Genomic DNA, 17,107 nt, shown 5'->3' on the forward strand with positions numbered 1-17,107 from the left:
CCACCTACCAACTTCACCAACCCATCCTGTCTGGTTTAAGCTCCAGCCTGTCAGTCCCTTCCAGTTCTGCACAGCTCACCAGCACTCGTTCAGGAGTTCATCTGCTTCTCCGGGATCAGATGTCAACGAAAGATGGACACGTCTGTGGCTTGCAGCTGCCAGATGGACACAGCTCCCTCCGAGCAGGGTTGTGCCAAGGTTGCATTCTCCATGGAAAGACAGGCTTGGAAAGTGCTGGAGATGGGTAGGGTTGTGGATGGCTCATTATGAAGACCAAACAAATGCTGGGTCGTTTTGTGTGCATGTCTGAATTTAGACTACTTCATATGTTGCCCTTCAGTTTAAAGCAAAGGCTGCAGGACTGCCTTTAATTTCTAGTCCCAGCAAAGACACAGAGCAGCCCAAATACTCTCTTTTCACGCATCCCTGAGGGTAGGACATGGAACAACGGACTGAAACTTGCATCAGATTCAGGCTGGACACCTGGAGAGCTTCCTCACTGTCAGAGAAATATGGCAGTGGAACCAGTTGCCAGGAGAGGTCGTGGGCTCTCCCGCACTGGAGACATCAGAGGTGAACGTCATCTGAGTGGGGTGGGCTGGCTTGGCATCCTGCAGCAGCCGGGGGTTGGACCCGATGTCCTCCTTGGCCCCTTCCAACTCTGCTGTTCTGTGAATCCATGAAACTGGGGCAGCCCTGTTGAATGCATTAAAAGGGGTGAGTCTGCCTGGCAGTGCAGGTGGAAGGTTCAGCGCCAGGTGTGCCTCTGCGGCTGGGGCACCACGGCCAAGAACGCCCCTTCTCCGGGTTCGACCCATCTGTCCTTGCAGGTTGTGGCCCCGAGGGAAACCCTCCGAAAGATGCCCCCAGCATTGCAACAGGCTCATAGGGGACCAGGGGCTTATTAGCCCGAGCGTTCCCTTGCCGTTCCCCGTGCGCCTGGGGTGTTGCTCTTCTCCTTATTTTTGCCCGCATGAGCAGAACTCACAGGACGGCTGTGCAGTGAGGCTTCCTTTCCACCCGTGCTCTCGACTTTGCCCGAACGCTTCTTGGCACTCAAGCTGCCTGGTCTCTGTGTCGCTCTGGGAGCTTGCCACCCCTTGCAGCTGGCCCACGAGGTCTGGCTGGTGATGGACCTTTCGGCTCTGCCCCCCCTCAGACGGTGCTGCCCCTTCTCCGCAGGATAACCTCCTGCTGCCGGCCGGCCCTCATGTAGGAGCCCGTGAATTGTGGGCCCTTGTCTATTGTCAGCTGCTCCCTCCCTGCTGGAATAACACAACCAGCAGCCTTTTTGTGTCCAGAGCAAGGGCTTATTGCTCCGTTGCCCTCCTGACCTTCCAGTTCGGCTGGCCCTGCTGATTCATATGGAAAACGACTTCTTTCGGGCAGGAGAGGCAAAACCCGTCCCACTGTCCCAAATCCTGCCAGGCAATTAGAGTACATTTATGAGCAAGGATCAGGTTCCAAGCCACAAACGTGATTAAATATTTTAAGAGCTTTCCTGGGAAGGCTCGGCGTGTAGATAAAAAACACTTGCTTTCCAGAACTTTTGCGGGTCCTCTGAAGGAAGATGTGGTGGTGCCTCCTTCCTCACACTGCCGTTGCTCATGGCGATGAGTGATAGCGGTGACATCTGCCGAAGCAAACTCTGAGCCTGGAAAGAGGCTGAGGCGTCCGCCGGTGTCCTTGCGGCGGCTGCACCGCCCGCGGTGGTGTGGGAGCCTCAGTGGAGCTTAGCATTCTGCATAACATTCTGTTCCACATAACAGAACAGCTATTTTAAAACTGCCCATTCGGTCTTGGCCTGGCTTCGTGCATGGTATTTGAAGAAGAGCTGCGGAAAACCACGCAGAGAGCCGTGTTGTCCGCCACGAGACCGATAAAAGGTGTTGTGCCCCCCACCCCTTTGGAAAAGTTTCTGAAGAGTTGACACCCTCATCACCTCTCCAGGAAAAAGTCCCCTCCTACGGGGGGCCATTCCTGCAAAGTCCTGATTCTTGGCTGTCACTGTTCAAACTTATTGCAGCCGGCACCGGCAGCGATAAAAATAAGAAGCGGTGCACATGGTGCTACAAAGAAATGCAAGAACAAAATCGGTGATGGTTTATTCATTTGAAACATGGGAGTTAATTTGGATTACTCCAGAGGACAGAGACTGGGGATTCACGGCAGGACTTGGGTGGTGCTGGGAAGAATGGATGCTCTTCTCGCCTCTGCCCACGTCTCTCGCATTTTCAGCTCTTGGGTTGTAGAAATGCAGTGAAAGAATGAATGAATGAATGAATGAATGAATGAATGAATGAATGAACTGTTCAGCTGAGAAACTGGACCTGAGAGCCTTGCGCTTTGCCTACAGCTATCCATCATATTTAAGGTTCAGCATGGATTTAAGCTCTAGGGAAATTTAACCTAGAGATTTAATCTAGGGGAATTCAAAGGCAGAAGGAGAAAAGGAAGACCGACCATGAGATGGATGGAGTCCACAAGAGAAGCCTGTTGGTTGGCGGATCGGGCTTCGGAGAGGGTGGAGTTGACCTGGTCCTGAATGGTGCAACACTCCCTCTTAGGGATAAGGTCCGCAGCTTAGGAGTACTCCTTGACCCGGAGCTTTCTTTGGAAGCTCAGGTGACAGCGGTGGCGAGGAGCGCCTTCCTTCAGCTTCGGCTGATTAATCAGCTGCGCCCCTACCTGGAGTTCGACTGCCTGGCGACGGTGACACACACTCTGGTGACTTCCCGCCTAGACTTCTGTAACGCGCTTTACGTGGGGCTTCCCCTGAAGACAGTCCGAACACTTCAATTGGTGCAAAATAGAGCTGCCAGGTTGCTGACGGGGACGGGGCGTTATGCTCACATGACTCCAGTCCTCCGTCAGCTTCACTGGCTGCCCATTGAAGCCTGGGCCCAATTCAAGGTGTTGATTATGACCTATAAAGCCCTAAACGGCTTGGGTCCTGGCTACCTGAACGAGCGCTTACGTCCGTATATGCCCGACCGCCCTTTGAGATCTGCGGGAGAGTCCCTTCTCCGGGAACCCTCCATGAAAGAAATTAGGAGAGTAAGTACCCGGAGGAGGGCTTTCTCTGCGGTGGCGCCCAACCTATGGAATTCACTCCCCAAAGAGGTCCGCCTGGCACCGTCGTTACTGGTTTTTCGGCGCCAGGTAAAGACCTTTTTATTTAAACATCATTTTAATTGTTAAAATATATGATCTGGCCAGGGCAACTTCTTATTCCTTCTCTTTTCTCCTCCTATATTATTTATTTACTTATTTTATACTGATAATTTTAATTTTATATTATTATGTTCCTAACTCAATGTATTTTTTGTATTTTTGTATTTAATGGTAATTTATTATGTGCCATTGTATTTCAGTGTATTTTATTGTGTTGTAAGCCGCCCCGAGGCTTCAGCGAGGGGCGGCATAGAAATGTTATAATAATAATAGGCCACAGCCTGGAATTTGCAAGAGCCAAGCACGGGGGCCTGTCGCGAGCGGAGCCGGCTGGAGCCAGGAGTCAGACTAGATGGCCTGGGAGGACCCCTTCTGACTCGCCCTGTGTCTGTGTTTCCAGGCTGCCATGGATAGAGCATTTTGGAGGGCTTGCATTCATAGGGTTGCCAGGATCTGGAGACAACTGGATGGCACATTGCAATGCTGGATTTAAGCCCACGCCATCAAGGCCCTGGGGTGGTGTTGGACTACCCTGACTTGGAGGTGTCATGCGCTTTTGAGTTTCGAAGTACTGTGCCTGCCATTTTCTGGGATTCAGAAGAAGGATGCCTTCCCATAGCAGGAGGCGAGTTTGGACATCTCCCTGTTCCAAAAGCTGTACTCAGCACCCCTAATCATACGAGCAAGATTACTCCCTATTAGTCTAAATGAGGTTCCACATTATCCAGAAGAGTTTGAGCTGCTCTTTTCCTCCCAGGACAAAAGTTCTGGTCCATAAATCCATGCACACAAGTGCGGGTGTATATTTGCATCGCCTGGCAAAATTCTGTAGTAAACTGGGTCAAGTGTGGGCTGGGTTTGGATAGCAGGGTTAACTTCCTCTGCTCAGTGCAGCACCTTGAAGGCACCCGTCAGCTAACTGAAGTGGGATCGATCTTGAATCATCATGCTTGTTCTAGGTTTGGACGGCCTTCATTGACTTTTCAGAAGCGTCTTCTGCTGCAGATGTCGTCATAGCTGCAGTGCCAAGATGACTTTGTGCAAATTGTCATTAAGCAATCGATGAACCTTAAAACCTCGCTTAAGACCTCAGAGGTGTGATTTGTATGACAAGTGTGAGGGCCAGGCTGGGGTGGAGGCAAGAGTGCTGGGCTGGAGACCAAGGAGATCCAGTTCTGGCCCCTGCTTGGCCATCGAGCTCACCAGGTGACATTGGGCCAGTCAAGCCAGAGTTTGCATTGTTGTGAGGATCCAATGGAGTGACGAAAGCCTCCTTTGGTTCTTCACAAGAGGGGAAAAGGAGGCACAGAAATACAGAATTATCAACTGCAGCAATTTGCAGGGTGACTTACATCTCCATGCGTGCTCGCTTTTGCCTCTTGCCAGTGGCCAGGGAAAAAGGCACATGAGCAATATCAAAAGTGCGTGTTCTGAGTTTTGCTGTCTTGTATGGGCACTCGTGAGAGGAAGCCGTCATGCAGTGCCGAGGACACAGGTGGGGAGGGGATGCTGTGAGTGGCACTAACTTCAGTCCCTCTTTAAAAGACGCCAGATTGTGCTTTTCTGGGGAAAACAGCTGCATCTTCACGCACGTTCCTTTATCCGCCAGGTGATCCCCATGCTTCCGGAGCTGCTGTGTGAGGAGTTGTGCAGCCTCAACCCCCTGACTGACAGACTCACCTTTTCAGTCATCTGGAAGCTGACTCCAGAAGGGAAGGTAAGTCCGGCGCTGTCTTTGCAGCCCCTGGTGTAGGTCACCCAACCTTGGAGTTGTGCGACACGTGTAAGCGTTTGAATTGCCCAGGAGGGAAGGGAGAAACAGATGCTGCCAGGTGTAAGGATTTTTCTCTTTCTTGCCTCATCCCCTACTTGTTAAGTGGGTGAAAAGTTCTGGAGACTTTGAAAGATAGCAAATTCTGGTTGTTCTGATGACCGTATTGGACAACTAATGGATTTCGATTCTTCCCCAGCCCCACACCATGGGCCAGCACCTCGGTCCTTGTTGTGGGTTTATGATCTTGCACTGATGAACCAGGGGAGCAAAATACCAAGCTGGACCAGAAGTTCCTCCTGCTGGACAGCCGTCGGGGTGGGACGGTGTGGCTTGGTGTCCGGCAACAGCAGGGGGCTGGACCCTTTGGCCTTCACGGCTCCTTCCAGCTCTACTGTTATGTGATTCTATGGAGTGTCCAGGAATATGGCAGCTGCACCTGCCTCCAGGAAGGTCACAAACGGGACTGGAAAAAAGAGCTCTCCTCCACTATTGTCTTCTCCCAACACCTTATTTTCAATGATATGCTGAAAGGTTCCATGCACCTTTCATAGCTGATTAGTAGCCCTGAGTAGATCCCTTCTCCATGGATCAATCTTGTTCTGGATTCCTCCTGTCGGGCTGCAGCCTCTGGAATTCTGGGAACTGTGGTCCAACACACCTGGGTTGGGAAGGGCTGCTCTGTATGCAGTGATACCAGTGTTATCCTTGTTATTCTCAACACCTTCTGCCCCCCCACCCCGCTCCCGACTCTTTCTCAACCCCCCAACTTGAATTGCGACCCTGCAACTTTCATGTTTTGCAGTGGATTCCACTTAGGCAGTAAAAATCGCACCTTGCTCAAAGACTGCTCCCTGGTTGCCCTTGGTTCTGGAGGGCAGCTCTTGACGGGAAATTCCTCCCTGGGCCACGCCACAGGCCTTCTAACTTAAATCTGCCTGGATTTATGGAATCAGTCCATGTGTGGATCAACAGTGCTAATGCGGCTAATAGCCTCGAGATGTGGCCCTGTGTGGAGCTTTAACGGGATGGGCCAAGACGAATGAGGACCGTGGCTTAATGTAGCTGTTACTGCCAACCTGGGATTAGGAGGAGAGAAAGAAGACGGAGGTAATGACTAAGAGCTGTTTAATGCGTTGTGCTGCGAGGGCACCGTCTCCCTTTGTGAGGCGCTCACAGGGACGCAGGCAATCAGGGCTGTCTCCAGCTGCACAATTCTTCATTCTGACTTCCAGAAGGCTTCCAGGAGGGGACCCGAGGAACATGCCTGGCCAGGCTACATGCAGCAGATATATGAACTGTTTATTCCTCATTAGGCAGCTAATTGTTTTTCTCCCTCTGACGGATGGCCTAATGTTTAGGGAGATGGCAGGAAATTCCCCGTGGAGAGGGAGCAGTTTTCTCCTCTTTCCTTGGAGCCTCTCCTTCCGTCATGTGCCCTATCGATTGGTAGAAGGTGCACATGAACATGGCCCGTTGAGCGTATCGAAGATCTTGCCGTCTGAGGGGGCAGGAGAGCACTGCCACTGCATTGAGAACAAAGGACTGTGTGCTGTTCTCCCTGGTACGAAGGGCCTCTTGCTCCACCTTTTTAAAGGGCTGCTTGTTCATTTGGCAATGCAGGAGGCTTGGGATGTGTGAAATGGGTCAGTTCTCACAGTTCCGCCTTACCCCTTGCAGCAGGAGAGGAGGCCTTATACTGCCCGCCCACCTTTCTTCTGTCCCCAGAGCAAGACTGATTAGGATGTGAGGTCAGGTCTTTCTTTCCTCTTGTGCTCCCCCCAGCCCCTGGCCCCGCATGTTGGGTCTCCTTTTTTCAAGGAGATTTGCATAGTGACATTCATGTTCTTCTGCTCTTGGGTGGTTACTTTGCATAAAAAGCTTTGCAGGGCCTTTGCTGCTACTCTTTGTTCTTCATTAATACTCATCTTGGTGGGTGAAATTTAGAATTGTTTCCTATAGTCCATGTCATGGATAAAGGAGAAGTACCATTTTGGGTTGCTTGAAAAGGGGATTAGAGGAATCCATGGTGGACAGAAGCTATCACTAACTCTTGCCCAGAGCAGCTAAACTGGGTCTCTTGGAGACAAGAGATGAAGGGGAGAGCGTGTAGCACAGAGTAGCACTGTCTTCCTCACATGGTGCCCTCCAGACCATCTGGATATCAACTCCTGTCAGCCCCATCCAGTAAGGAAACCCGAAACTGCAGTTCAGCATATGTCCTTAAAGCTCCTCAGGCATGATTAAGTTCACCCTCTTTTCCTTGAGCTGCGCTTCCTCCTGAAGAGGCCTGGGGCTGTTTCACCTTCCTTGTTTGTCCTCTGGCTGTTTCAGATTCTTGACGAATGGTTTGGACGGACCGTGATCCGTTCCTGCGCGAAGCTCAGCTATGACCATGCCCAAAGTATGATTGAGAACCCTGAGAAAGCGTTTGCAGTGGGGGAGCTCCCCCCGATCTCCTCCCAACACTCGGTGGAAGAAGTCCGGCAGGCAGTCCTCAACCTTCACCGAATCGCCAAGCAGTTGCGCAAACAGCGCTTCATGGACGGTGCGCTCCGCTTGGATCAGGTTAGCCTAAACCAGGATAAAACAGTGTGTCTCGCCTCTTCCCATCAGATGCCAGTCTGAATTCTTTGGGAAAAGTGTGCGAGCAGGAATGGGTATCCTGCCATATTGGTAAATATTGGCAAGTTCACATGTAGGACAGCAGAAACTGAACCCTGAGAGGAAAAAGCATTTCTAAGTCACATGATGCGATCGTGCCAAGAGTGGAAAAGTGGCCCCCGCCTCTCACCCTTCCCCACAGTGCCCTGGTTCCCCTTCTCGGGCATTGGCACTGTTGCGGGAGAGACTGGAAGAGCGTGGAACAGAGTCGCTGTGGGGAGGGGGTGAGGATGGCTGCTCAGAACTACTCCTGGAGAAATCCTAGAGGCAGAGGGAGCAAAGTACTGGATAAGACTAGAATTTTGGGTTTCTGGAAGTTAGGCAGTATGGACCAAAGCACTTATATGACTGCATGTTTTTGCGTGATTCTGTCCATGTCTGAAATGGAGGCATGTGGTGTGTGTGTGTGTGTGTGTGTGTGTGTGTGTAAGGCAGGGCCTTCCCTGGTACCACAGCTTAGGAGCCCTTTGTCCCTGGAGATTTAGCTGGCCTTTCCCCAAGGGTATTCAGACTCCAAGTGAAAATTATATTGTCCTTTCGCCTTCAGTTTAGATACCTGCACATTTCCAACTGACTTTTGTTAGAATTGTATTGGCTGTTTCATTTTGTTTTGTCTCGTTTTGTTTTTAACAAGGGTAAAGGTTAATTTTAGCTATATTACATTTATTGAAATTTGATTTTCCAGTTGGATGGATCTCATAGCAGGGTCGGAAAGGCAGATATAAAGGTTTCTGTAAAGATTCTGCTGGCTGAGGTATGGCTTGCCCCGTCTGTGTAAATGCATTGAGAAGCAGGAATACTGTGATACTTAAAGAGCTGCAGGAAGAGCATCCCCTCCTCCCTGCCCCAGCCTGGGAGGGAAGGGAAAATTAGACCTCAGCTGACCAGGACACTTCTCTCCCTGTTCCTGCTCCAGGAGCTTTTTTCACTGCCTCTCCGCCTCTTTCTTTTAAAGTGTCAGTATAGGGCAAACCTCAGGGCTACTTCGCTCCCAGTGGTCTGACTGATCGAATCCACCCGCACCCCAACCAACTTCCCACATGAAAATACAGGCTGGCGCAGTTGGTCTTGAGCGAGGGCTATTTGTCAGACTGGCAAGCAGAGCCAAACCTAGTCATTAATCTGCACGAATATTTCTGTTGTTACAACGCAGCGAAGCATCTTACCAAGGCAAACTATCTCTGCTTCCGTTCCTTTTGATGCTGCACGATCAGCTTCTGAGTCTTGGCACATTCAGGTCTACGTTTTTCCACCCTCTAGAACCAGTTCCTTGGGTTTTGCAAAAGCTTTTGCAGCCTGGGTTGGATTTAAACCATAGAGGGTGCTGTCAGGAAGGATGCAGATGCACTTCTCGGCTCGGGTGTAGTGAGCGTGTTTGTGGTGCCAGTTTGCTGCAACCTGAGCTTTCCCAGTGTGTTCCAGTTCAATCCCCCGTGTTTTGGTAGATGCCTTCAGATTCATTTTAGTATTCACCTTGTTATTTATTACCAGCATCAGTGCACCCCTTCATCTAAAAGCTGTCAAGGTGATATGCAACAATGTAAAAGTATAAAAACAAGGACATTAAAAATGCTTCGGTGGTTCACAAGGAATTTGATGGCTGGGGCGGCAACTGGAGCGTGTGTGTTCTTACACAATGAAACTTCTTGTGCCCTGTGGAGATTTTGTGGTGTGTCTCCTTGAGAGTAAGTGCTCCTGCTGATTGGATCCTCCTAGGTCCTAAAGCTCTGCTTTTTCGGCCACAAGCACAAATACACCTGCCTGTGCGGAGCTGCTGCACTAGCACTCGGTTCACTCGCCTTTGCCGCTGCTAGTGGCAGAAGCACTCCTCTTCCTCAGCAGGCGCTGTGCCACAGGGCTGGAATTGTGATCCAGGGAGCCATCTGCCACGACGGGGGGATGGCTCCAACCAGGGGATGCATCAGAGGTGCTTCCCAGCCGCCCAAGCAGCACCATCCGCTAACATTGCCCACGCATCCAGAGCGAAACTTAATTATCGGGTGGGGAAGGGAGACTGTGGAAGATCCAAATCCAGGGGCTGGTTGTGCGCATACAGATCTGGCTTCTGATGTTGCAAAACAGCCCAGTCCACTGCTTACATGAGACACTCGTGCATCCGGCTGCTGTGGCTTCTGGTAACTTCGGTCGCCAACCCCGGTGTGCAAGATGCGAGAGCAAAGGTGGTGCTCTGGGTGTCCGCAGGAAGATGGGCTTTCGATTCCCCCCTTCAGCTCTTCTTCCCAGTGCGGCTTCATTCTCTGTGACTGAGTCGCCGGGTCGCCATTGTCTGCCATTAGTTACGGCCCTGAAGGGCCTGAAAAATGCTGCAGCCAACCTATTCGCGTAAGATTGATTTCACCAAGAACCCTTTCTTCCGCGTTGGGAGCTGATCAAGGTCCCACTCCGGAAAGCTGTAAAGAGGACAATGAGCACACAGGGAGGCAAGGAAGAATGATGGTCAAAGCATCACGCGTGTGAATCCTCAGAGCGGCTTTGTTCTCCGTGCGGGACGGGCCTCGCAGCGCCCCTGAGCTGCAGAGTGGCTTGCAGGGGCGAGTGCTCAGCAGCCACCGCCAGCTTCCTACACTTGCCTGAGATGGAGCCGCGTGGAGCCCGTTGGGACGGATGTCTCTCTTCTGCGCCGTCCAAGCAGAATTCATTTGCCGCACACCAGGCGCACGGCGCAGGCATGTTCTCGCTCGCCTCGGCTGCTTACAAAGCATAGTTTTCTGCATCAGCCTCCACTGCCAACGAGTCACTCTGTGCGCTGAGTGAGATGTAAGGGCTGAACGCGGGGCCTCGCTCACACGCGGGGCCTCAGACTCCTCGGTGTGTGTGCAGGATATTTGACAGGGGGGCTCCTTTAAAGATACGTTGCTGGAGCAGCCTGGTCTGGTAAGCGATGAGGGTTCGCGGAAACCCCCGTGACCCACACGGGTGGGAAGCAGAAGAGTGCATTTTGTTACCAAGGACGACTGGGAGCGTCACCTTCTTTCCGCTTGTGCCGTACCAAGGGTTTGCAGCCTGAGCCTGAGTCAGGCTGCCGGGGGCTACTAGCCCAAATGGCGGCAGGTTGCCTCCCGTCTCGGAGGCACCCCTTTCTGCCGCTTGCTGGGGCACCAGTGGGGTGGAGGCCGCTGCCCGTGTGCCTTGCGCAAGAACATCTCCGGAGGTGCATGTCTGGCTGCTGTGGGAAAGCGGGCACCTGTGTGACCCTGCAGGGCTCTTCTCAGGCTCTTCATTTGATGTGCCGGCGAGTCCTGGGTGGGCTGCTTGAACTTCTGGGGCACTCCTGAATGCCCCACGGGCACCGGAGCTGGAAGTGGGGTGGGCTACAGCCCTGGCTTGGCACGAGTTGGCGGCAAGAGCTGTTTTGTCAAAAGGTGCAATCGGAGCGATGCTGTGTGGCTGGCACTGGGCTGCCCCCTCAGCTTGGGCAGCAGGTTTGCTTATTTCTCGCACTGGCGTCCTGCCCTTTTCCCTCTTGCAAGGAACCCAAGGCAGCTCACAACAATCCTGCGAGGCAGGCCAGGCTGGGAGTCAGTGACTGGCGCCAAGTCATCCAGTGAGCTTCATGAGTGAGTGAGAACCTGGGTCCAGAACCTGGATCTCCTGCCCCGCAGTCTGACACTGGATTCCCATGCACTCGGGGAATTGCGTGTGTATTTCCTTTACAGTGTAATTCACTGTCATTTGTTGGACGCATGAAAGGACAGCAGATGCTGTTCCGGCGGGGCAATAAGTATGTGTGTTAATATAAAACGCTGCTACTTTAAAATATAATGAGAGTCCGGCTGACCGCCTGGACAGCTTCCCCTGGGCTCCCCCTGGGCTCCTGGCTTCTCTGAGCAGAAAAACCATATGGGCCTGGCTTTCCCTAGGCCAGGATGAGTGCATGGAGCCCGGGCTGTGGCCAGCGGCTGCTCCAGGATCCTTCTCAGCAGGAGTAGCCCTGGACGGAATCACCGGGTTTTGCATGTGCAAGCTCTGTGCGCTGTCCCCACGTCGCTCCTCCCTCGCACCCCAATAAAAGGTCTCCGGATGCCTCCTGAAGATGCCACTCTCCCAGATGAAGAGGGCCCCACGGCCGGATGCAGCCCAGAAAAATAGTCCTCCCAGGTCTGTGCTGATTGTAGCAGGATGGTCCTAATCCAGCCTGCCTATGTGTAAGTTTCCACAGGATAAGTCCTTAGAACTCTCTTGCCAGATCAGGCCCTTCCCTGCCTCGCCCAACTGCAGCAGCCGGCAGAGAAGGGCAGCAGAAGCTGCCTTAAGCTGCGTCAGGCCACGGCCTGCCTAACCCAGTGCTGCCAGCACCGTCTGGCAGCATCCCTGCAGGGTTTCAGGCTGGGGTTTTTCCAGCCCCACCTGGAGTGCCAGAGCTTGGACCTGGCAGTCCCACCTGTGAAGCTGGGCCTGAGCTGCTGAGCTCCGGCCTTTTGGGACACCTGTGGCCCAGGAGCAGCACCCGTCTCGGGCATGTGGCGCCGAGCGATTCCTGTGGAGCAGGGGCAGGGGAAGAGGGCAATGCTGCAGCAGCGGCTCAGGGCATCCGCCCCAGGCGGCAGCGCATGGGCAGCCCTGGCCCCGACAGCCGCTTCCAGCGGACACACGCGCTGCCCCGTGTAAGTGCTGGATGTGTGTGCCCTCCCGCTCTGCCAGAGCGCCTTGAGTGTCCGGGTAGTGCGATCTGTGTGCGGCCGGGAGGCACGAGCTTTTCTTGAAGGAAGAAGTGGCGCTCGAGGCGGACGAACCCTTTGCCCTCCGTTCGGCTGCCGCTGTCTCCCTTCCCGAGCCAAAGGCGGCTGTCAGCCTAAGCCCTCGGGCCCTTGCAGCGTCTCTCCGTCACATGGACCTGGGCCCAGCCTTGAGGAGCCCTTGTGCGTGTGGCGTGTTCTTCTTCCAAGTATTGCGTGGACACGTGGCCGAGCCTTTTCTTTTTTGTCGCCCTGAGTCACCGCTCGCTGAGTGATGTGAGAGGGGCCTCCTGCAGTGGCAGCGTGAGGGTGTGTGTCCAAAGCTGCGTTGTTTCACCTGCCGGGAAGCGGCTGGGGGAAAGTTCATTGCATTGTAATGAGATGTGTGCTTGGAAAAAGAAGGCAACAATGGAAAGCTGCATTTTTATTTTTATTTTATTTTTTGGTCAGGCTAGCTCTTAGCTCCCAACCGCCACTCTCACCTTGATGATAGGAATGACGTCCTGCAGGGCTGTTAATCTGTGCGGTTCTTTACAAGTTTATCAGTGCTCCCTGCCCCAACGAGCTTGCAATATAAAATCTGACCCCCTAGAAAAGTCAGAAAGAAGGGATGGATGTGAGCAATGCAGCTATGTCCAGTTGCACCTTGTGAGAAACGAGTCAGTGACCTGAGTCCAGCCCCAAGCATAAATCCGGCCTTGAACAAATCAACTTTCCTCTGATTTGCTGGCATCCTCTCTGTGAAATGGCAGCAAGGCTGACCTCATTTATGAGGACAAGCACCATGAAAGGCTTCAGAAGTAAGAGATTGTATCTCAAAGCCACTTCTCTGCTTCCCTTGCACCTGCATGGAAGTCTCCTCCGTAAGGCTTGGGTGTTACCTCTGGCCCCTTCTCTTCCAGCACAGCTCCGAGGCTCCTTCCACTGTTCGCACAGACTCGAACCCACTGCAGGGCTGAGGAGCCAGTGAGCTGACCCTGCCCCATATCCCCACAAGCAGAGCCCCCAAGCGGGAAGCGGGAGCTGCACTGTTGTGACTCGGGGTAACGGAAAGGGCCTCTCCCTCCCAGGGAAGAATTGCGGCCTCTGCTGCTTACAGAACTTGGCCCTTCACTGGGTGTAACCATCGTTCATTCCCTCTGCTGTGACCAGGGGATAAAACTCAGGACAGGCTCGTGAAGACTTTGCTCTGAGCAGCAGGTTCATCTCGGGCGTTACGAAGAGTGTCAACATTGCCCCCCAGCGGGTTCCTCAAAGGCACCCCTCCTGCTTTGTGCATGAAAAGAATAAAGAGCAGGCATTAAAACGAGCAATAAAAACAGTCCAGGTGTATGTGGAGGCCTTGGGAACTAAGCTCCCTGGCCAGAACCTCCATCCCATCCCATCCCATCTCATCCCATCCCATCCCATCCCATCCCATCCCATCCCATCCCATCCCATCCCATCCCATCGGATATGCATTTTGTTTGCGTTACTGGGTACACCAGCACCAAACTGCCCCAGTGCATCCCGCTTCACTTACACCTGGTTCTCACAAAGAAGGGGCCAAACCTGCTTCTGGATTTCACCGCTTCAGACTGCAGATGGGGCTGCAGGGGATCACACTCTCCTCCCTGCTGGAAGGAGACCTGGACATTGCTGTCCACTGAACATTAGCTGAATGGGGAGGGTTCCAGCCTCACCTTGTCCCTGACACGATGCTGGTTTTCTGGGTGAAAGGGTCATGGGGAGAGTTGGGGGGGGGGGTCATGTGAATCATCACTGCATTCCAAACACAGACAGGCCGCAGTTCCAGCTCTTGCTCAGAGAGGAATCTTAGTCATCGTTTAATCTCGAAGGCCAACGAGGCCAAAGTTTGGGAACCCCAGCTCACCTGTGACCTTTAGCCTCATCGTAATGTATTTCGCTTTTCTGTTTAGAAAGATTATCACCCATAGATAACGGGTTGGTCCTTGCTCCTGCACGAAAGCTGGGATTGCTTCCAAGAGTTCAAGCGCACCTCGGTGAGCAAGGGCCTGGGGTGTGAGGCGCCCCCTAGTGACTGGCCAGCAGCACTGCCGTGCTAGATCCTCGTCTCGGCCTGCAGCACCTGTGCACAGATGGTCCCTGGTGCCCTGCGAAGGGAGCCCATCATGGTGGTGGTGCTCTTCTGGTCCTTTATGGCTCTAGATGCACCTGAGGGAATACAGCTCTGTGATGTGGTTTAAAGGGGACAAGGCGGCACCCCCTTTTAGCGTTCCCCTGTGGCAAGTGGAGCTGGGACAAGAGTTCAGAGCAATTCTTCAGTGTGTTATTCCCCTCCACACCCATTTTTCCAATGACACTGTTTCCAGACTCCTGGGAATGCTTTCTCCCCCTGAATTAAAATTCTAGGCTCATAGGCAGGATGGCATTCCCAAGCAGTAGGAATCCCCCTCCGACTGGGAATGCTTTCTCCCCCTGAATTAAAATTCTAGGCTCATAGGCAGGATGGCATTCCCAAGCAGCAGGAATCCCCCTCCGACCGCCAAGTTCCTTCACAGGCCTCTGCAGCTTTCTTCCTGACTAGAAGGAAACCGAAACCCAGTAGGGTGGCACCGCCGGCAGCTCCGGTGCCCCGGGGAAATCCTGCCACGCTTCTGCTTTGGGAGTGACTGCGTCACTGGAGAGGTGGCAGCGTTTCCTTCCCCATGCGAAGGGTGCTTGTCAGGGGGCAAAGCCGGGGCAGCGGGGGCCGCAAGAGGAGCAGCAGCCGGTTGCACCCGAGGCAGGTTCCCGCTGGGTCTCCGGAGGAGCCAGTGATCCCGCCACACAGCTCAGGCTGTGGTGTGGGAGTGACTGCTTCAAAACAGCTCTCAGGCAGGTGGCAAATGCAGCACAGCAAAGCCAGTCCCAGAAAACATGATAAAAGGCAGGTTTTGTTTTTGTTTTTCCTGGATTGCATGGAGAGGTGTTCGGCAAGGTGAGCCTGAAAGAACGATGCTCTCACAGTCTGATCTCCCCAGGTGGCCACTTGAAGTTTATAGCAGAGAAGCTTTCCCTTGAAGCAGGCCGGGCCAGGGCTGTTCAGACCTTACCGATCGGCCCTGGGCTGCCACATGTGGGGCCGCTCTCAGTCCCGTCCAGGGGGCAGCAGTTCAGTGAGTCATTTCCGGGGCTCCCCCAACCCTCCTCAGGCTTCGGTGCTGCACTGAGAGACTGCAAGAGAGGGATTTCCCCCGGGCTGTTGGCGGAAAAGTTCGAACGGAGGAGGCGTTCTCGCTGGGCGGGGGGATTGCTGTTAGGCTCTGTGCAAGAGACACAGTCCCTGCTGCCGAGAATCCAGGTGCGCTGCTTGGGAGCAAGCTGTACCTGCCACACCACCCGCCCCCATCTCTTCAGGTTGAGCTGGCATCCCGTTGCCAGCGGCTCGTACCTTCTTCGCTCTGCTCTTCCATCAGCTGCAGCAGAATGGCCAGACCTGCTGGACTGTGCAAGGCTGCAGGGCAGAGCCAGTGAGAGGGCCGTGAAGGCACTGGCCATGTCTGGTGATTTGGGGGTCTCGCTTTTGGTGCCCCTGGCCAGCCCTCTCCTTTCTTGTGAGTTTGGAGCTGGGACGGAAAGCAGGCGTTTACCTCTCCTTTTAGGTTCACTTGCCTCGGAATGCTTCTGAAATGCAGATGAATCGGGGTGAGCCTGTACCCTCTTCCTGAGCCTGAAGCTCGGAAAGGGTGGGGAGCCGTCCGTGAAATGAGGAGGCTTGGGCTGTCCCCCGTCATAGCAGCCACGGCTTCCGTCAAGTTCGGTGCAGGAACTAAGTCAGCCCCTAACCTACTTCCTGCACTGAGGATGTAATCCTATGCATGCTTAGGCAGAAAATGCCCCACCGCTCCCATGCCTCAGCCAGACATGGGTTGCTGGGGCCCACTGGGAGTCGTGGCTTTACTTTTTTCCCAGCTTGCATGGGAGAATATCCTCCCTCACACTGCACCCCGCTGCGGAGAAGCCAGTGTTCAGCCAAGCGCCGGGCTGCTGGGGCAGGAGCGGCCGTGGCCAACGCGCAGGGCAGGAGAGGACGGGAAGGAGCCACTGAGCAAGGGCCACGCAGGGGCTGCCACCGAGTACACAGAGGCAGTTCCTGGGAAGGGTTGCCTCAGCCCAAGCCGGCGTCTCCTTTCCGCCTTCCATGGGCTCTCGCTCTCGGCCCTTGGCAGCTGGGAGCACTGCCTGGCTTGCCTCCAGCCCCATCCCTCGTCTTCCTCCCCCTTCGCTCGCTTCCACGTGGCCACGGCCTTTCCCACTGCAGAGCTCTCCCGTTATCAGCTCCAGCGCTTTTGAAAGGCCCGTGTCAGTGATCGATGAGGCAGCTTCAAAGGCAAACGCTTCGCTGGGGAACGCGTGATGGAGGGATTGAAAAGTCAACGTGGAGCGGAGCCAGATGCTGGGCCGAGGTGGGGGGGGTCATGGTGTGCCCGGCCTGTCAGATGGGGGCCTCCTGGGGACTACCCCTGCTGGCGCTCTGGAAAGGCGGGGACAATGCCACACGGTAAACTGAATGCATGCTCTTTTCTCTCCGGCTTCTCAATGCTCTTGGGCACATCACTTAATGTTGAGTGGGCATCTGTGCTAGAGTTTCACTATGTCAAATCTCAAAGAGCCTTCTCTGCTCCCAGAATAATGGAGGTTTTAATGCCTTGGAGTTTCGTCAGCCTTGTCTCTTAAGTGCCCATGGCTAATCACGTTAAAGGTGACCTCTTGGGCTGGGCTTTGCATTGTCGCTGCTGGTTTTGTCCAGTGCTTGAGTGACGATCTGCATTGGGACGTATTCATGCGTCCCCTAATT

The 17,107-nt window shown here is 53.8% G+C and overlaps 1 protein-coding gene across 2 annotated transcripts in view; it reads left to right on the forward strand.

The window, feature by feature from the left end:
• The window catches only part of DIS3L2 (DIS3 like 3'-5' exoribonuclease 2), a 190,813-nt gene that overhangs the window by 132,876 nt on the left and 40,830 nt on the right, over positions 1-17,107 (forward strand). For both annotated transcript variants that reach the window (XM_044422422.1, XM_044422421.1), the window contains exons 13-14: positions 4,784-4,891; positions 7,280-7,513. In XM_044422422.1, the coding sequence (XP_044278357.1) occupies positions 4,784-4,891; positions 7,280-7,513 (342 nt within the window). The remainder of the gene's footprint in view (positions 1-4,783; positions 4,892-7,279; positions 7,514-17,107) is intronic.

This window comes from Varanus komodoensis, unplaced genomic scaffold (assembly GCF_004798865.1).
Source record: "Varanus komodoensis strain SLA01 unplaced genomic scaffold, ASM479886v1 scaffold127, whole genome shotgun sequence".
Lineage (NCBI taxonomy): Eukaryota > Metazoa > Chordata > Lepidosauria > Squamata > Varanidae > Varanus > Varanus komodoensis.